Source organism: Apus apus, chromosome 6 (assembly GCF_020740795.1).
Source record: "Apus apus isolate bApuApu2 chromosome 6, bApuApu2.pri.cur, whole genome shotgun sequence".
Taxonomy (NCBI): Eukaryota; Metazoa; Chordata; class Aves; order Apodiformes; family Apodidae; genus Apus; species Apus apus.
In genome coordinates, this window is record NC_067287.1 from 6,404,894 (window position 1) to 6,425,056 (window position 20,163).

General features: G+C 46.6%; 1 protein-coding gene across 2 annotated transcripts; it reads right to left on the bottom strand.

The window, feature by feature from the left end:
• Window positions 1–5,454: 5,454 nt before the first annotated feature.
• LOC127386741 (carnosine N-methyltransferase 2) lies at window positions 5,455–19,237 on the bottom strand. Of its 2 annotated transcripts, none has more exons than XM_051624214.1 (8): window positions 19,190–19,237; window positions 15,563–15,624; window positions 13,995–14,133; window positions 12,297–12,349; window positions 8,250–8,357; window positions 8,028–8,158; window positions 7,387–7,480; window positions 5,455–6,375 (listed from the first exon to the last, which is right to left on the bottom strand). In XM_051624214.1, exons 3-8 carry the CDS (start codon window positions 14,123–14,125, stop codon window positions 6,020–6,022), a joined length of 873 nt encoding a protein of 290 aa, XP_051480174.1. In that variant the 5' UTR covers window positions 14,126–14,133; window positions 15,563–15,624; window positions 19,190–19,237; the 3' UTR covers window positions 5,455–6,019. The 2 variants fall into 2 exon arrangements, with proteins under 2 accessions (XP_051480174.1, XP_051480175.1); XM_051624215.1 differs by lacking the exon at window positions 19,190–19,237 and adding an exon at window positions 15,733–15,762.
• Between the last annotated feature and the right edge of the window lie 926 nt (window positions 19,238–20,163).

Here is a 20,163-nt window from a genome sequence, read left to right on the forward strand (position 1 = left end):
GCAAACAAACAGAAAAAGCTTATGGGGCAAAACCCCTGCCTCTCCAGAGGGGTTTTCTTCCACCTTTACAACCCAGCACAGTCATCTGAGCTCCAGTGGCAATGATGGGGATATGCACAGGGGAGAAGCTTCTTGCTGGGTCAATGCACCAAGGACATTTCAGCAGAATAAAGTCATTTCTTTACAAAGTGCAAAAATGTGAGCAAGAAAGAAACCTTCCATCTGTTCTGCATTCAAACCCACACGCACTGCAAGTGCTTGAAATGCAATTAATAATGTCAGACCCTTTTACACTATTAGAGAAGTTATTTATTATTGCTATTGTATTGGCATGACACTTAGCACCTCAGTAATAAAGCCTCTCACTTACAGTAATGGATCTAGTCTCATGACCTGCCTGCAAGGAAAGGAAGATTTTTGAAGATGGAAAATTGGGGCCCAACCAGATGAAGTGATTATGGGCAGAATGGGGAAGCCTGTGGCAGGGCTCTGTGCAGCTCTCCTGGGAACAGGGATGACCTTTAATCACAAAAATGAACTTCCTTGTTCATGCTTAGATTGAAGTGTTCCTCTGCTGCATATCAGAATGAGAATTTTTAAACAGAAGGTATTCTCTGATACCATTTCTAGCCTGATTTTGGAAGCAGAAGATGACAGACTGTTTTGCAGCCAGGGTGCACACCCATGTTAATGGCAGATGGAGGAGCAGGGTGGCACAAACAGAGCGACAGCCAGCTCTGACAAACTGGTGTATGGGCTTTCAAGGGAGGCAGGGACCACCCAGCACAGAGGCAAAGTCCTGCCCAAATGCAGCCCGCTAAAAGCAGCACCCTCCACCACAACACTGGTCCTCTGCTTTCAGAGCAATTTCAATCTGATCATCAAACTACAACACCTGCTGGAAAACCACCATAAATAGCCTCTCACAGCCAACAGACAACCCACTGGTTCTGCTCTGCCAACTGTTAGCTGTCAGCTGGAAACACAGTCTATGTCACCATGATGAGCTCATGTCTTTTGTCCCCAGAGGACTGAAACTTGTGATGGAAAAACTTTTCCTCTATCTCTTCCCTTTACAACATTAGGGAGCATCTCCTGGTCAGCTTCCAGTGCCCACTTTTCATCCCTGGACCATCAGCACTGGGGCTGGTAAGGGTTGTTTCTTTGCTGGTTTCCTCTTCCTCACCCTGCTCTTACCACCTCACAACTCCAAGGAGCTGATGCCTCTATGACAAAGCAGGTGTCATCCAGTTCATAGCAGCCCTGAAATGAAGAGCAGAGCTGAGCTGTCATGTTTGTAGAGGCCAGATGGTCCCTGTGTTAGAGGGAATTAAAAAGAGAGGTTTTTTCACCAAGATAATAAGTGACTGTGGAGATGCACTTGAAATGGATTTATTTGTTGCCCATCTTTGCAAAACATCTGGAAAGAAATTGGGCAAATTAGTGAGGGAAGGCAGGGAGGAGGTTTGATTACCTGGTTGCAGCCTTTGGTGCAGCAGGTCCCTGACCAGCAGGTTGCCAAATGGCAGAGGAGGATGGGGGAAGGAGAAAAAAAGATGTCACAGAAGAAATACTATTTTCTCTATTCTCTGCTTCTTTCCTTCCTTCTCTAGCCAGGACATGATTGTGGTCAAGGCGAAGTTTTGTCTGAACCTGAGTAAAATTTCATATATTCTTACATTTTTCAGGGACTGTTGTGATGCATAAAGAAACAAGATACCAGTACCAGTAGAAATCCTAATTATGTTCAAAAGGAATTTGTTGCTGAGTGATGGAATTGGAAGATTTATTTGAACTCCCACTAGAATCAGAATTAATTTGGGGACCATATTTGCTGGGGGTGCTGCTCCCCTACGTGTACCTAAAATACAGCTCACCCAGACAGAAAAGAAAGCAAGAAGTTTGCTCTTCCATTTTTACCTTTACCTGGCTTTGTACTATAGGTTATATTAATGTCATTAGTTTAATATTTGAAAAGCATCAGAAATTATTAATAAACATTAATCAGTGGCTCAGGAATAATGTATACACAGTGCAGTGAAGGCACGCTCTGGCAGTGCTGGTTGTTTTAAGGCATCTGTAATCGGGTGAGACTCTCCCAGTAAAACACCCAGATGAGCACAGGTCATTTGTTTTGTGTCACCTTAGGCTCTGAAGCAAAAAAAAAAATCTGCAGTAACATTTGGCAGGAATTGTGAGTGAGTCACAGCGGAGGTTGGGCAGGACCCTGTGTCACTTGAGTGCAGGAGGAAAGTTTTCCTTGTTTTTTTTTCTGCATTGAGATAAGGTCAAGGAGGGGAGGATGGAGAAGGGAGCTGGGAGGTGAGACCTTGGAGGCAAGATGTAAGAGTGAAGTAAGCTCAGGAAGGATGTCTAGGCTGAAATTTATCATTTTTGTCATTCATATTTGTAAGCACATTTAAAAACAAGTCCTGGCATGAAGGGGGAGTTTAAATGAATAATTTTTAGACTGAAGGCTATTTTCAGTTGAGTTTTTTGATTCTCCAGCGTTAATTATTGCTGCTTTGAGGGGATTTCTTTGCATCCCAGGCTGGATAACCAATGTGTGAAACTGGAGAATAACCTGTAGTTGATAGTAAATAATGAAGAAAGTCTATAATTAAATGTGTTAAAACTGTAGAATTTTTATGTGCATTTCCTTCAATACCAACCCCTTTTCCCAAATAACAAATGGCATAAGCTGTACAAGCATGGCAAACCTAAGTCAACATTTATCTACATGAAAACATCTGCAAATCCAGCTCTCTTGGACTGTTTGTACAGCACAGAAATACATTAGCCCTTCTTCCAGAAATAATAAAATCAAAACATTTACGCTCTGGGTGGTCATTTAGGTACCTTATGAAGGAAAACCACTCTGAGTCAGGAAAGTTTTGTGAAGTGTTCATAAAAGTGAGGGGCTTGGTCTTGTCCTAGTGGAGTCAATGCCAAAGTGCCCATAGAGTTAAAACCTAAAGAAAACAGCCCCTGGAGCAATAAACTGTAATCTTCCTTAATCCGTAATATCAGCAGTTGACAGATACATACAGAGTGATTAATAGGATGCAAAAAATGTTAACAAAGCAATAGGGACCTACAGGCTGCTCTGAAATTTTCTTTATCACGTTTCTAAATTCTCCAGAGATACCACCATTGCAATCTTTGACAAAACATATGTTTTCGCTACAAACCTGCTGGCAGATCTAACCAAAGTGTCATCAGACTATTGGGAAGGGACTAGTGGAAATAAAGCTCCTGTTGTGCTTTTCCCTGTTCCTTCTCAGAAACGAGAAGTAAAGCCCTTCTGGGATCCAACCATCTCACATGTTCTGCAGATCTTCTTCAGACCCAAGATCTTTCCAGCTGTAGCTTGTACTCTTCAAACATTTATCTTGGAGAGATTTTTAGTTTTATTTTTTTTTTTAATAAGAAATTAAGGGGAGGGGGGAGTGTGAACAGTACATTTCCTGCCTTTTTTTATGAGCTGCTGCTTTAGCTAAATCCAGCAGCATTAAATAACACGGTGCAGGAGGGCTGGGCCACAACCTCCTCCTCTGGGTATCCAGGCTGCAGTCCTGGCTCCAATGCCAGACTGATCCCATGAACTTGTTTGTATTGGAGGGGTATGTTGTCAGTTTGTTTACTTTCCTGTTTTAGCACTGATTGCAAGGAACATTTGCATTCATAAGGGTGCTGTTAGAGACAGGAAATAACTTAATAAAGGTGGCAGAACGAGATTTTTGTTTGCTTTGTGATCTCCCTGGCCAGCCTGGAGCTTCTCGGCTGAGATAGTATGAGTGCACTTGTGGTCCTGCCATTGTGTTCATACCAAAATAAGAAGTTTTCCAGGTTTTCACTGTCTGGTGTTCCAGCAGCTTGGCACATGGCAGAGTGACCATGCACTGGTCCATAGATGTCTTTTGGAGACTTAACCAGGACTCTCATGGCAGCTTATTCCATGATTATCCACCAAATCCTTCACTTAGAGCTGTGAGAAGCTGTCGTGCTGATGGAGCAGCACAGCTCCCTTGGGATGGCACGGACTTGCTGCCAGGTAACTACAGTGCTGGGAACTGCCATGAAGATGATCAGAGGGCTGGAGCACCTCTCCTAAGAAGACAGGCTGACAAAGTTGGGGTTGTTCAGCCTGAAAAAGAGAAGGCTCCATGGAGGCCTTAGAGCACCTTCCAGTACCTGAAGGGGCTACAGGAAATCTGGGGAGGGGCTTTTTACAAGGGCATAGAGTGATAGGATAAGGGGTAATAGTTTCAAACTGAAAGAGGGGAGATTTAAATTTAGATATTCTATGATTCCATGATTCTGTGAAGTCATTGCAGAGCAGGGCTCATCCTGGACTGAGAGCAGAAAGGTTACTTTAGCTCAAAGCTAAAGCAGAAGTTACCTCATGCTCCTGAAGTCCCCTTCCTCATGATTCCTCCCCACCAGCCATGGCCCAGGTGAGCTGCTGGCCTGAGCAGAGAGAGAACTGGGCTGCAGCACTTCAGCTACTGGGGGAGGGGGTTGAATGAATAGCCCAAGAGCAAATTTTGTGCAGCCGATGTTGGCACCTGTGCTGTGCAGTTGTGGCTTTTTTATAACATGACTCTGCAGCAGAAAAAAAGTGTGGTCCCAACTGCTGGAATCAGGAGATGGTGGCCCAGCAAAGAAAGCAGAGCCGGTGCATCATTTGCCTGCCCCAGCTGCTTGGCTCTGCTTCTTCAGCTCAGCAGCTGGAGGCTCTGGGAGGCAGCCGGGCTGTGCTGGCTGCTGCAGCCCTCTCGTGGCTGCTGGGAAGCACAGACCCTCATCCTGCGTGGGAGGAGAGCATGGCTTAAAAAGCACAACAAATAGTTATTAAATAGCATATTCATCCGAGAAGAAATATATACATCAATGGAACAGCCACTAAGGATAGCATTTGTTCCAGGTGTACAAGCAGAGTCGTTGCTAAATGACTTGTTTTCCGAGGATGAAAAGAAAAATTACAGAGGGCGCATTAAGCAGTGGAGTTGTTAATGGGGTGCTCTGTTTCATCTCCTGAGGCTGTCACTGAACTGTCTGCTTTGAAGTGCTCCTTTCCTTTAAGCATTTGCGCATTGATTTACAATGGTGTGAGTAAATTTTGTGCTCCCAGGTTTTGCTGAGTATCTGCTTACTGGAAATGTTTCTCCCTGCTCAGGAAACTCCAGGGAAGGGTGATAGCTCAAGTGCTGTATGGGCAGGACAAGATGAGACTCATTTGGTTTAAAATTGCCTTTATTTTATATGGAGAAAAACAGTAGTAAGAAAATAACAAAATTAATATCTGCCTGAAAGAGCACAGGACAATTGTCATCCTGGGATGCAAAAAGTTCTCCAAAGAAAAAGGCTGATGAATTTTTAAGACATGCCTGTATTGCAAGATGCCGAGACGCTTGGGTTGGTAAATACTTATGCTGATAAAACCATGTGAAATAGCCTAGTGAAGAGCAGCTTACAGCTCAGGGCTGGGTGCAGGGAGGCACATTACTTAGGTGCAAAGCAGCGGGGACACCTTGCTGGTGTTGTCCTGGCACAGCTGGAAGCAGTGGGTCTGTACACCTCATGGGGGCTGCAGCCTCCTCCCAGCTGCAAAGCAGCACCTGTCATGTTGACATCTCTGTAGGTCTGTAAACCTGCTGGCTGTGCAGTGAAGTGGGAATAGCAGTGCAAAAGCATAGACATGGTGCATACTGTTAAAAAAGGAAAAGTCCACATTGGCTTTTAGTGAGATGGAACTCTTTACTTTCTGGAAAATGTTCTCCTAGGGCTGGACTAAATAACCAGGGTGAAATCTTGGCCCTGTTGACCTCAGCAGTAGAAACAGCTCATCCCCCGTGTCACAGGTGGCTCCACTGACCCTGGCTGGGAACAGGGGGCTGCAGCTGAACCCCGACTTTCTTGCCTTGTTGCCTGTGAGTTTTCTTCCTATGCTTCACCCTTCTGGGACTGCATCACCCCCATATCCACCCTAACTTGCCTTCTGCAGTTGGTCCTGGCTCTAGGATTCAACCACAATCATACTCAAGTTGTTGCTGAAGATGATCCTCCCATCCTTCCTGCTGCTGCACTCGGGCTGGCAGAGGGCCTCCTGCAGCTGCCGCTGCAGCCCCAGCGGGGCCGTGCCCAGGAAGTTTTTTGTCCCTGTCAGGAAATCCATCATGTGGCCTCCAACTGGGTCCCCCTCGATAAAGCACTCGGTGATATCCCAGCCCGACGGGAACTCATAAACGCGGTATTCAACACCCAGTCTCTTCAAAACATCTGTGATGCTGTTGGAAGTGATGTAGTGGCCGCTGTCGGTGGAAGGCAGGCAGGCTCTGTACTTCTTCCATAAGCTGGCCCATCCGCTACTGTCTGCCAGAGCAGGAGGGAAGGTCACTTTTGCAAAGCCAGGGCAGACAGACACCAGCTGATACAACTACTAAATGGGCTTGAAATGCTCCCTCGCTGCTGGCCCAGATCTTGTCAGGAGCAGAAGAAGAGCTTTGCCCTTATTTGACTTCCCTTGTAAATGTTTGTGCTTGGAGAGGGTTAAAACTCTGATCTACATTAGCCCTCCTTCCAAAACTCTCCTGTTTAAAGGAGACTCCTAGGAGATGGCATCCAGCACTGGATTTGCCCAGATGAAGTGTACACAGGTGCCAACACACTGAGCCTGCACATACACCCTATCCAGTAAGTGCTCCTTTGCTAAAATACTGCAGATGTTTTTGTACATATAACCTCTGTTTTAAGAATATATGCCTGAAAAGGCCAGTACCAGCTCGCAAGAGAAACAGCCTACCAATAATTTCAGATGGGTTTTAATGGCAAACACAGGCAAGTGTGCTGTATCCACCACACCATGAACCAGGGATTCATGAATGGAATGCTGGAAAAAAGTGCCCCTTTTTCCTGTCCTGCCAGAAAGCCCACAGCTCTCGGAACCTCCCATTTTCCTGCTGGGGTCTGGGCCATGGCTGTATGGAGGGAAGTGCCCCAGAGATGGGTCTTCGCAGAGCTCATATTGTGTTTTCACAGTGCCCATTTCACCATGAAGAAAGGTTGACCTTCATTCATGAATAGCCACACTGCTCTCCAGACAGTAATTTCATGGCAGGAGGTCTCTTTCACGTACAGACCAATGAATCTATAAGCAGGGAAGCAAGAGCATGAAGCCTATGCCCTACTGGTCCCATCAGACACTGGCAGCCAAGAGTTTATCTGAGCTCAAGGTTGCATGCTTCCTATATGTACAGCATTTGTTTTATTGAATTGCGGTAGAATAAGTGCTGCTGAAATCCCAAGACAAATATTTGTGGCTTTCAAATGTCAAAGCTCTTCAAAACACTAGCAAAGAAGCAAAAAATAAAAGGTCCCTCTTACCTGATAAAATTATGATCAGGAGTTTACCATGATGGTCGAGGCAGCTGTGGAAAAACTTGATGGTATTGGGAACGTCCTCCACACGGTACAGCATCTAGAAAGGACAGTTACACATAGTCGTTATTCCCCCTGCACAGTGCAATAAAATGAAACAAAATGAAATAAAAGAAAAATAAAAGCCACAAAACCAAGAATAACCGATTTTTTACACAATATAATTGGCACATACAACTTAAGCATCATTGGTATCAGAGACACAGCAGCCTAATTTCTGAGTCAAAACCTAACACAGGTGTTCATTCACTAGCCTTTCCCTTCAGTGCCATCCAAACTGCTCCAATAAGGCAAAAAGTTTAAGGGCTTTTGCAGCAACAAAGCATACTTCTTGGTCTCTGTCTGACATGTGGTGGCCTGAGACTTGTCCTGTTTTATTACCCACCACACAGAGTTAAACGAGTGCAGACCAGAGACCAAAGCCAGGGTGGGTAGGGAATGAGGTTTCGTGTTTATAGAGCTGCTGCAGAAGTTATTGCTCATGAGAGAACTGTGCTCAGCTCTGGTCCTCCTAAGTTCATGCATACAGTAGAAGTGAAGGGATTAGTTAAAGCTAATTCTCCTGTATTAAAGAAATACTCCATTACCTGGATCATATGGATGAAGTCAAATTTCTTATGTGCCCCTTTCTCTTTCATTTGTTGTTCATACTCCGAGCAAGTGAGTTGGTGCCAAACGAAAGAGACATTCTGCAGGTCTGGAGCTTGGTTCACTAACTCTGTTTTAAAAAGTAGAACAAAAACATGGATTTCACAAACTATTTGAGTCACTGGTTCTGGCTATGCCCCAGGCAGCAGGTGTAGCTGTACCTTTGTAAGCTGCCACGTGCTGGGGGTTGGGCTCCACAATTTCGTTGTCGATAAGGACCCCCGGGTGTGCAGCCTGCAGTATCCTGATCATTTTCAAATCCTGCTCACCTAGTCAATAAAGACAAGTGCATTACTTCAAAAAGCACATCGATGTGATCAAAAGGATGCCAGTGCATCTGCCACTTCTGCTGCTGGGAAACCTCCCCAGCAGAAGTGAGGCACTCCCTGCCTTACAGCTTGTTGGTGACATCTAACCCTGCAATAGCCTGAGATGGTATCTCACTGCTCAAGATAACAAATAGTTACAGATAAGACAAGAACAAGGGAGAGTTAAGCAACAACACAGAGACCTGCAATATGCTGGGTCATGGGACAAACAAGTCAAAATAACCAAAGATCGGTGTTTTAAAAAGCAGCCAGATTTTCATCTTGTCAGTTTTCAACAAAACCATGATGTTCGAGCAGTGGCAGGGAGGCAGTGAGCACAGCTGTGTAACTCCAGCACAGCATGGGGTGGTTTCTGCCTTTGGCACTGCCCCAGGGAGGTGATGGCTGCTCTGCCCTCTGTGACACAGCTCTAAGACCTGGGGACCTGCATGGCAAGAGAAAGACCTATTGGCATGCAGTACCCTGCATCATCCCTCCTTGGGGACCAGCCACAGGGTTTCAGCTCTGGACTCCCAAGTTGCTACCTTGGAGTTGCAAATAGTCATATATGTGTGTGTAGGTGCCCTACAAATTTAGCTGTTGGTTCTCCTCTGTTGCTGTCTAAGCTCTGGAAGAGCAAGCAGCTGTCTGTCCTTCTGTCCTAGGAAATTTCCAGCCTCTTTGGAGGTGGTGCAGGTCATTCTCATATCCCAGAAAGGCCATGGTACACCAAGTGTACAAAGTCCATCTGGTTCATCTGGGACTATGACATTTTAAGCAACCTGGTCTAGTGGGAGAGGTCCCTGCCCATACACAGGGTGTGGAACTAGATGATCTCTAAGGTCCCTTCCAACCCAAACTATTCTGTGATTCCTTGATTCTGTGAAATAAACAACAGAGGTGACCACCTTGAGTGAAGCTCCACAAGAATCCTGTCTGTAGCTGAGGATGGGGCCTAAAAATAGTTCTGCCCTTGCAAATGTCACACACAGAGGGCTTGATATGAGATATGGCATCTTCCCCAGCCTTTCAGCTGATGTACCAGCTATGAGAAAAGTTGTCATCTTTGGCAGGTGTAGCAGTAAATAGAATTCAAGGAGGGAAATGTCAGTTGTGCCAGCACTACAGGGACATCCAAGGAAGGGCGGACCTTTTGAAATTGGAGAGAAACACCCAAGCCCCTGAGGAATGCGGTGACAGCAGTGCAGGGCTGGCCAGAGGCACGAGGAAAGAGTCTGTGGCTTCATCCATTGAAGGTGGGGGTGTGGACCCATATTACTGGCAGGAAGATCCCTATAGCAAGCAGTTGAATCATTTTAGACAGTCCTAAATGCCATTTAGGATCTGCCAGAGGTGGGGGGGAGCACCAGCAAGTAGAGAGGCTGACGTGGGCTCCCCTCTGGCTCAGGGCAGGTCCATGTCTGCCCCATGCCCTGGCGGCAAATGGGTGTATCAACAGCAAATGGGTATCTGAAAAGCAGTTTGTTATTGGTTTGGGTTTTGTTGGGGTTTGGTTTGTTGTTTTTTTTACTCCTTGGGTATATCACTATAAACAACAAATAGGTATCTTAAAAGCTCTTGGAGTAAAAAAAACAACAAATCCAATCTCTGTAAAATGCTCTAATCCAGTTTTTGCAAGAGCAGGTAATAACATCCTCAGCTGGGGTGTCTGCAAATAAAAGCAGTAAAATACAATGCCTCAGAGCAGGAATTTCTCTGCTCCAGCTTGCCCCACCAGCAGCAAACCTTCAGCAGTAACCACAGGCAGGTACTTCAGAAACAGGAGTGAAACCCCCCTGCAAACAGCAGCCCTCCCTGGCACTAACTGGGAGGTTACAGCCAAGATAGTTTAACCAGCCACAGGAGAACATGGGGTGAATGAGAGAATGTGGTCTGGATGAGCCAGCAGCCTGTTAGGATGTGAAGTAGGTCACTAATCTCAATTAATATTTTCGTCAACTAAACTGGTTCCGAGAGCTCTGTGAAATCCAAGTCCAAGCCTGGAAAGGTCAGGGATCAGATACAACCTTTTGCTGGATCCCATCCTGGCTCACTCCCTGCCTGGCTGCAGAAGCTCAGCTCTTGCAGCCACAGGAAAGCTAAGGGGCTGGGAGTCTGTGAGGGGCAGCTACCCAGGAAAGCCAGGAAATCTTAGGGGTTTTATTTTTTTTCCATTAAAACATCTTCTGAAGAAGAAATAAGGAAAAATGAGGACCACACAAAAACTTCATTTTTCCCTTGTGTTTTCTTGAAGTCAGAATTTCAGTTTTATATTAATGAAAAAGGAATGTAATTGAGAACTGAGTTATTTCTTCCTCCTTGCTTTCTCATATGCTCCAGCATATTCCCAAGTGGGGAAAACAATTCAACACTATTTCTTTCTTACTCAGGAAAACAAGCAAAAAAAAAAGTTAGAAAAATACTTTCATTTAAAAGTATTGCCACTTAAAATTCAGCTGAAAATATGTTTAAAGCAAAAGCAAACTCTGACAAATCAAACTGCCACTTCTTTTCTCTACTTTTTACTTTTCCCCAGTTTCCCTCAGTGGAAAACTGGATGCTTTATTACCTTCTTTTTTTTTTATATATACACAAATGCATTTAGAAAAGCTTTAAAGCTACTTTTTCCAAGAGATGTGTTTCTCTCTGGGGAGAAATATCATTTGCAGTTAAACCCTACTTATCACTGGATAAAAACAGAGTAGCAACAAACAGACATATCCTGAAAAAGTTGATGCAGCCCTGTGCTATTGGTTGTGGCCAGTTGGTTTTGCAGCACCACCTGGAGCAGACCATTGCCCAGCTTTGGCCTCTGGGATTCCTAAATGCAAAGCCAATAGAGTGATCCCTTCTGGTGGGATAGCCCAAGACAGGACTTTGGGTGGAACCAATCTCTCAGATGTGTCTCACTCTCTCCAAGATTTGAAGATGCTCTTGTACCTAACTTGTAGCAGGGCTCCTTGCTTTGAGGCATATACAGTCAGGTGAGAGTCATCAAGAGGCACAGGCTAAGCTAAAATCATTGCACTCATCTGATTTCTTGGACAGATTTGTGCAACAACATAGAACCATAGAATTGTTCAGGTTGGAAAAGACCTTTAAGATCACAGAGTCCAAGCATTAACCCAGCTCTGCCAAGGCCACCACTAAACCCTGTCCCCAAGCACCACATCTACACATCTTTTAAAAACCTCCACAGATGGTGAGTCCACCACTGCCCTGGGCAGCCTGTTCCAGTGCCTGACAACCCTTTCAGTAAAGAAATGTCTCCTAATATCCACTCTAAAGCTCCCCTGGCACAACTTAAGCCATTTCCTCTTGTCCTATTGCTCATTACTTGTGAGAAGAAATCAACACACACACACCCCCCTTCTACAACCTCTTTCAGGCAGTTGTAGAGAGCAAGAAGGTCTCCCCCGAGCCTCCTTTTCTCCAGCCTGAACAACTCCAGTTCCCTCATCTGCTTCTCAGAGGACTTGTGCTTCAGACCCTTTGCCAGCTTTGCCTTTGGACACTTCTATACCTCGGTGTGGCCTCACCAGTGCTGACTACAGGGGGGCAACCACTTCACTAGTCCTTCTGGCCACACTGTTGCTGATACAAGCCAGGATGCTGGTGGCCTTCCTGGCCGCACTGCTGGCTCATGTTCAGCTGCTGCTGAACAACACCAACGGATCTTTTTCTCTGCTGAGCATCTCAGAAGGGAGGTGGGGAAGGAAGGGAGGGAGCATTGCTCTCATCCCAGCTCCACACCCCGTTTTGCCATCCTCTGCTTCAGTGAGAACCACTGTAATTAATTCCTGAGTAGTTATCAACATTCCTCAAAATTCCAGTACCACTTTCTGCTACCCATGGGAGCCCCCAATCCCTCAGCACCCGTGGTGCTGCCAAGCTCCTTACCTGTGCCACTTCCAACTCCCAGAACGCTGATAGTTGATTTTCCATTGCCAAGACTGCAATGATAAGTACATGTTACTGCACCACACAATGTCACTCAACTTCATGTTGTAATTCTAATACCTTGGATGTCACATGGGCCTGGAAATTTAACTGAGTTTTGCCACATGAATGGGGATAGAAATCTGAGCATCCCTTTGGAGCCCAGCTGTAACCAGCTGTGTGGTGGGAGCCCTAAATCAGCAAGTTCATATTTCAAAATACAGAAGGCATCAGGTTAGAGTGTTTCTTAGCCTTTGCCAGCAAGTTCTCTTCAGGCTGTGGCTGGGACTGGGCAAAAAGGCCCTGGGAAACCCCATGGTGAAGGGTGCCCTTTGGGGCTGTGCCTGGGTGGGACAGGCACTGCTTCCCAGGCAGGGCTGAGGGACAGAGTGAGCCTGGACAAACCTCTGCACCCTCAGGAGGCATGTTTGGGTTTCCAATGTTGGATAGAAGTGCCCAGAAGAATTAAAAAATCAGACGACTGGAAATCCTTTCTGTTCAATGTTGGTTTTGGTTTCAAACTGGGAGGGAAAGGTCAAAACCTGCAATGATTCTTACCGTGGAAAAAATAGTTCTGAAAAGATAAAAAAACCCAACCCATCCACCTTCTGGTTCCTAGCAGAATATTTAGTAAGAGCCTGGCATGAGGTGAGGGGCCTGGGCTCAAGGCACCTCGCTGCTCAGACTTGCTTTATGGCCTTGCTCGGCTCTCGAGGGATGGAGTTTCCCATCCACAGTCTCAGAAGACATGGCAGCAATGATGCAACAATAAGGGAGAGAGTAATAAATCCTGCAGGGTGTGAGCCAGTCAAGGAGTTCTAGCCCTAATAAGAGTCAAGACCCTTTCACAGACCCACAATCAACACCATAGGAAGCCGCAATGTTTTTCATCATTTAAAATTCATATATGTCAATTTGTCATTCAAAATTTCCCAATACAATTTATTTTTAATTATTTCTATTGCTTGTTTTTTATATATCTGTTCTGGAGTTGCCTGCCTACTTTTTTTTTCTCAGTGGAGAATACTGTTTCCACAGTATTCAAAAAGTACCTAAACTTTAAAGATCTTCCTTACAGTTTGGAACCAGGCTGCTCTAAAACTTATCTGCAGTCATCCAGGCTTAATATAATACATCAGTTCTTCACAGAACTGATTATCATCTGGTACTTAAGCAATGCAAATCGACTTAGGATAGAAATAAGGAGGTCTTAGGGGATTGAGAAAACCAAGAATTAGCCACTAGAAGAGAATGAGAGATGTGTTTCTGTTTGGATTCATGTGTGATGAAGTCCCAAAAGCAGGGAGAGAGCACAAGAGATAGCTTTCTTTTGGGAAAAAAAGAAAAAAGCCAACCCAAACAACAAAAAAATACATTAATCCTTGAAAATCAGCTAATGAAAAGAGATGAACACAAAAATGAGGTCTTGATTCTTTCCTTAACATAAGCTGAGAGGCTGCACAGTGTAATAATTGAAACAGCACATATTCTGGAGTCTTTAAATAGAATATCCTAAAGATGACTAGGAAGGGAATTAAAACTGGAAAGCATTAGAAGTTCATTTATGCCCCAGAAAGTCCTTGTTTTCTGACCCTTGTGTGCAGGTGGCCCTCCCAAAATAACAGATGGCTTTCCCACATGAGTGGAAGTGCTCCTTACCTAGCCATGATGTTGGGCATTTCTTCCTTGTTGAACTCATCCATACACTGGTGCTCTGTTGAATGATCCAGAAATGACTTAAAGGCCACCACATACTCCTCAGCTGTGAGACTTCTCATCGATGGGATCATGTAAAGCTCTTGAGAAACAAGTACAAATGGTGTGTTAGTGGCTCCAAGGCAAATGAAGGATCAAAACACCTCATGGAAGAAACCCAACCCAACAAAATCTAGAGATCTGGGAAGATGGTAGGGAGAACACACGGCCCAGGAGCCCATCCAGGCAGGTGATCTCATGTTAATACTTTCCCACCTGTTCACACTCAGGGTTTAAAATTATTCTTAGATGCCCTTTGACATCAGTGTATTTGTTAAGTGCCTCATTACTGCAGGTGAGCCCAAGGAAAATACCTCCAGAATGCTTAGCCTGACATGAGGTTCTTGGTTTGCAGAAAGGGAAGTAACCCAAGAAGACCCAAGGCAGGAAGGTGAAGGGAATGGCACAGCAGGTCCAAACCTGGAGGGGCTGTCACCCTCACACACTGGACAGTGTAACTGAAATCACCAGCTCTTGGCACACGTGCTGTTGGGGCTGATGAAGCACAAAAACTGTCACCTGCACCTGCAGCCAAAATAGGTAACCCTGTGCACCTGGTTTCTGACTCTCGCTGGCATAGGGAGGTGAGTTCCCCACTGGGAACTGCAGCCTGTAGCTAGGAGGACAACTGACAGCAAAAGCATTTCATCTGCAGGGGCTCATGCTCAAATGTGAGTGGCTGAAACCAAGAAATCTAGCTCTGCACCAACACCCAGTGCTACTCAAGGGGTTGCATGTAATTATTGCAAAAGCTCATTTTCCTTCTGTCTCATCCTAATGACAGTGCTCCTGCCAGGGCACAAGCTCTGGCAGCTGCTTGGGTCTGAGGAGCAACAATCAGACTAAGACCTGAGGCTCATGAGAAGATGTCCTTCATGTAAGTGCTGGCTCTGGGGTCTACCTTAGGCGGAGGGCTGCAGGAGGAAGGCAGTCACTCTGCCAGCCTCAACGTGTGACATCAGCACTGGAAAGCAGCATTCAATAGAAAAAAAAACAATCAGCTTTTCCTCCTAGAAGAAATGAGGATGAAGGACAGGACTCAGTAGAACATCTTCATCCTCAATTTTGCCTTTTGAGAAGCTGCTTATTTATCATCTGCTTTTAGTTGCCACTGATAAAAAGCTTTGTACATCTCATACAGGACTGTGCACTCCTAAACTGGATGCCTGTGTTGTTTCCAAAACCACACCTCACTGGTGGTTCTGTATCTAGTAGGTATGTCTGGAGACATACTGGAGATAAAGATATCAACATCTAGCCTCAACACTTCAAACTGTACCCTAACATAAACCTGAAATCACCTGAATTGCAGTCCGTTTAGCATCCTGTTTCTTGTTTGTTTTTTTTTAAAAAAAACAACAACAAACCCAAACACTACAATCTCTTAACTCCAAAAGAACTGAAGCATGTTTGTAGTGATAGCAAGCTGAATGGGCGTTTTACTTTAATCTCCTTTTTTTCCTCCCAAATACCTGAATTATCCTGTGGAGCTGTCAGAATCTCTGCTTCAAAGTTCCTGCTGGGGAACCTATTCCTGTAAGGGAAGTATAGCACTTCAGTTATTTGAAGAACCTGAACCCTTTTTAAGCTGCATTGAAAATGCAGAGCTAGAGGAAGATGCTCCAGGACAAGTTTTCCTCACCTGGTAAACAATACTGTTCGTTTTCTTTCACTAGAATAAAGAAACTCAAAACTTCTTGGTTTGCTAATAACCCCTCAGGATAAGCAATGGATTGGCCACCTGCACCAGTGCTTGTCTGGGATGTGTTGTGGAAGATTTTGCTCCCTCTGGAGAACTTTTAACCGGTCAATACAGTGGAAAGCATTAGACCAACTGATATTATCCACTCTGAAAAACCTTCAATCATTAATGGAGTAGAGAAAATAGCAGTGAAATTAGGAAAAGGCTATAGTGAGCTTCAGCATTCAAAGTGCTAAAAGGTCTGCTTGGCCTAAAGTTTCTGGGACCTTTTTCTTTGTGCTTCGTTTTTTGGTGGGTTTTATTTGGTTGGTTGGTTGTTTTCCTTCCTTCTGTTTTTCCTGGCTGCAAATGTTACATTTGGTAACTTGTAGAAGACACAGGACTCAAACTGCAAAAGTCAAAGAGGTCATTTGACCATAAATGTTTTCAATCAGTAATATGTTTTCATCCTTAGTTTAGGGGGTTTTGTGAATATTTCCAGCAATGAAGTCACATCTTCATTTTCCTTTGACAATGTTTCTCATCTATAAAACAGAGATGAGGTGCCAAAGGAAGGTGGGAAATTAAATCAGCACAAGGACCTCACTTCTGCAAAGACAGGTGAAGTTATCTGTGCAATGGGAGCAGTCATCTTCTGGGTGACCACGTTTCAGTATCGAGATGCACAGCAAGACTTAGGGTGATACTCCTGGATAACCTGGGTTTAGGCACTTTGCTGCTCCCAAAGCTTTGCCATTAGAAAGTGTTTCATGACAAGTGGTCTGCAATGGCAGTAAGCAGCTGAGTCCCCTCAGCCAGGGACAAAACTCCTGCATTAGTAAGCAACAAGCCCGGAAGTGGACAAGGAAAAAGGGGAGTCTTGTGGTAGGGCTTTGAGATGAACTATGCAATGACGGCGCTAGCACGTAGCAAGGGAATGTGGTTTGGTTGATCAAGGCAAGAAAGGACTAAGGTAACCACAAGTCTTAGAGACACTGGGGTACAGCCAGAGTCCTGCAAGACCAGTTGAGCTCATCTGAGCTCACCACCAAAGTCACACACCTGCCTCCCACAAGGCACGCTCTACCTTCTTGACCTCACCTCTCCCCAGGAAACATCTCACAGAAATTCAGCAAACAAGCCTGAGCTCAGCCCACCTCCATAAGCTCCAGCTTGGCTGCAGGCCAGTCCCTCCAGTTTCCACTCAACCCTCTGACCTTGTCCCTCTCTGCCTGTCAAAACAGAGGATGATTTTGTCCTCTCAGCTGGCTGAACCAAGCAAGATGGCTTTCAGAATAAATGTCCCAGTAAAATGCAGAGGGGTACTGTGGCTTCCCCTGCGCAGAGAGGAACAGCTCTCAGGGTCAGGGGACACAAATGCTATTTCTGACTGGTCAAGTGCTTCCAGCCATCCCAGGAGATCTGCCAGGTGACCTGCACAGGTTTTGCACAAGTATTCATGAGGATGGGTGATGCCAAGATAACTCTTCCACCAAAACTTTTCCCGTTTATCCCCAGGCAGAGTTTCTAAGCTTATTTACCACTTTGTGCGGGAAGGTGCCAGAGGCTTACTCATTGCTGGGGACAAACAGACTCCCTCTAAAACCTGGCTTAAAATGGGCTGCAGTACTTGGGGCTGATGCTGCCCATCCCAAGACCCAACAGCAGGATGGAAGAGGTGACTGCCAGGGAGTGGGATGCTGGGGGGCCGAGCTGGCAGTAAGCAAGGTTGAAGCTCTTCCCCTCCACAAACAGAGCAGGTTGCATGACAAACTGCAGGTGCGGGGCACAGAGGGCTCTGCCACCCACCGGGAAACACTCCCTCACCCTCCGTCCTTCCCAAACTCCACGTACCTCTGCAGCTCCGGGGCCGGGTCCCTGGTGGGGGCAGGTGCCGTGCCGTGCCGTGCCGGGCGGCTGGGCAGGCAGGGATTGAGCCGTGTTCCCGGCCCCTGTGGCCACCTGGCTCCGGGCTCCGCGGGGACCCGGGCGAGTGGCCGCGGCGGGGCTGGGGCTGCGGGGACAGGCAGCGTCACTGGAGCGAGCGGGAAACCCGAGACCCGCCGGGAAGGAGCGCGGGGCCTCGTCCCGGGGGGTGCGCTGCTTCGGGGAGCTAGCAGGAACCGAGTGAGGCTTCAGCATCTTTAAAACCTGAGTGGAAGTGGCTGAGGGGTGTCAGCCGGCCCCGGGCATACCCAGAGGGCGTTTGCATCTGCTTTTTCATTTGCTTTGAGCCCCATCTCCTTCGTGCTCCTGTCCGGGGCAGGAGGAGATGCTTTCCTGCATCCTTGTCGTGCTGCTGCCTGATGGACGGGCAAGCCGGGGATGCAGTGGGAGATTCCTGCTTTGTCCAGAGAGCAGAGGGGGTCACTGACTGCCCAGAGACCCGAGCAGATGATTTAAACTTCTCTGATTCGGTGGAAAATGGGGCCTGACAGCAGGACCTGCCAGTGGGCACTGCAGACTGAGGGGGCTGGGGGGCTGGGGCAGCGAGCCCAGCCTGCTCCTGCTCCTGCTCTGCTTGCTGAACTGCAGGGATTAAAAACCAAGAAAATGGTTTGGGGGGGTGAGCTGAACAAGCCAGAGGTGGCTGGAGGTTTCCCAGCAGGGGATGGCACAGTGGGAGGTGCAGTGGTCACTACCACAAGTACAGAAAATCGTGGGTGCTCTCTGCACCTCAGTTTGGCCTTTTCTCCTACCAAGAACTGCAGCATCCACAGGAATTATGCTCCTTTTGACTAAAACCTAGTAATACGAAAGTAAGAAAGAAAAGGATGTAGAGGCTTTGTATGGCCATGTGAGGTCTGCTAGTGGAGAGCACAGCATCAGGACCCTCTCTACTCCCTTTCCCTGAAGACTACAGGCAGAACAGATTTAGCAGACAAGAAATAAAACTTCTCCCTTGCTCAGATCCCTCCTCCAAAACACAGCCCAGCTCACCGAGGCAGAGGATCACACTCTCAGGTGGGGATGGAAGCTTCACCATCAAGTGACTTGTTTTGCTTTATACCACATTTGGCTTCCAAACAGATTTAAGTGCTCTCCACCCAAAAGCAAGTCCACAGCAGCATGTTAAGCTATAAACAGCCACATCACTGCTTTTAACCAAAAATATTCAAATCATAGCTGAGGAAAGACCAGAACCCTTTTGCTAGCTCTAAAATGCAGATTTAGCCCCTGATGTTGTTTGACCAATCCAGGTGGTGGTTTTACATAAGCCTTTTCATATCCCTGAATATTTCCAGCCCCCAGACACCCACCATGGCACTGTTGGATAGCAGACCGTGTCCCACAGCCAAGCCCCCCAACACTCCCTCCTGTCCCCTGGCCACCCCCCCACCCTGGTCCCAGCTAAGCCCCCCCTGGCCCCACCACCCCCCTATACCACGGGCCAGGATCTACATCACCCTCCCTGTACCTCCTCGAAGCAACAGGAGCTGTGGAGAAACCTCCAGCACCCAGGAGCTGTGTGAAACCTCCTCGTACACCCCCTGGGGACTCATCCCCCTCCCCATGTCCCCACCCCAGCTTCAACAGCCCACGTAGGCACATGCCACCACTGAGCCAGCATTAGCCTACAACAACAGCCTTTGTCCCTGGCGCTGGAAACAACAGCACATTGTGGGCAGCTGCCTGCCCAGGCAGGGGTGAGTGGCAGGGTGGCTTTGGAGGATGTCCCCTCCACACGCCGTGCTCCTGGCTCTTCTGGCAAGCTCGTGACTAAATCCCCTCTAAACGCTGTTTTCCCTGCAAAGTGAAAAGCTGGGGGGTTGGCTCAGCGAGGTGATGGCTGGAGCTGGAGCTGGGCTGCAGAGCCAGGAAAACAAAGCCACAGTGTTTTCCTGCCCACGCGCTGTGGCTGCTGGGGTCAGGTTGGGGCTGATCCTGTAGAAATAGGGCATCTGTTTCGGCCCAGGGGTGAGCGTGGCCAGGGCAGCTATTGGCACCAAGCCCCCTCCAGGCCCTGGCCCCATCAACCTGTCCCCACAAGCCTTGGACCTGCACCTCCAGGCAGGGAAGTCCAAGTATTTGGAAATCAAATTTCCATGAATTTACCTTCTAACACAAGGCAGTGATCAGCTCTTAGGCTGATGAATGGCAGGAAGGCCTGGGCATTTTTACAGGGTTCCTCATGGTGTTGTTGGTTTATGTTTTGCAAACCTTCCAGCTCCACCTAGAACAACTGATTCAGGCCCCTGCAGTGTAACTTTGGTTTTTCTGGTGAGTAGAGCTCTTCTGCAACACTGTTTCTTTTTTTTAATGAAGATTTGCATCAGTTAGTTATACATTTGCCATTTCCTAGACAAGATTTAATATATAACTGGCAGTTTCTGTATTCTCCACAGTGAAATATTTGGTACAAATGTTCTGCACATAGGCAAGTTCTGGTAG

What these genes read in the sequence shown, in the direction of transcription:
- LOC127386741 (XM_051624214.1), bottom strand. Translation starts at nt 14,125, where the DNA reads ATGATCCCATCGATGAGAAGTCTCACAGCTGAGGAGTATGTGGTGGCC. An exon ending in ATGCCCAACATCATGGCTAG is followed by an intron (nt 12,350 to 13,994) that starts GTAAGGAGCACT and finishes TTATCATTGCAG; the next exon opens with TCTTGGCAATGGAAAATCAA. An exon ending in GGGAGTTGGAAGTGGCACAG is followed by an intron (nt 8,358 to 12,296) that starts GTAAGGAGCTTG and finishes TTTATTGACTAG; the next exon opens with GTGAGCAGGATTTGAAAATG.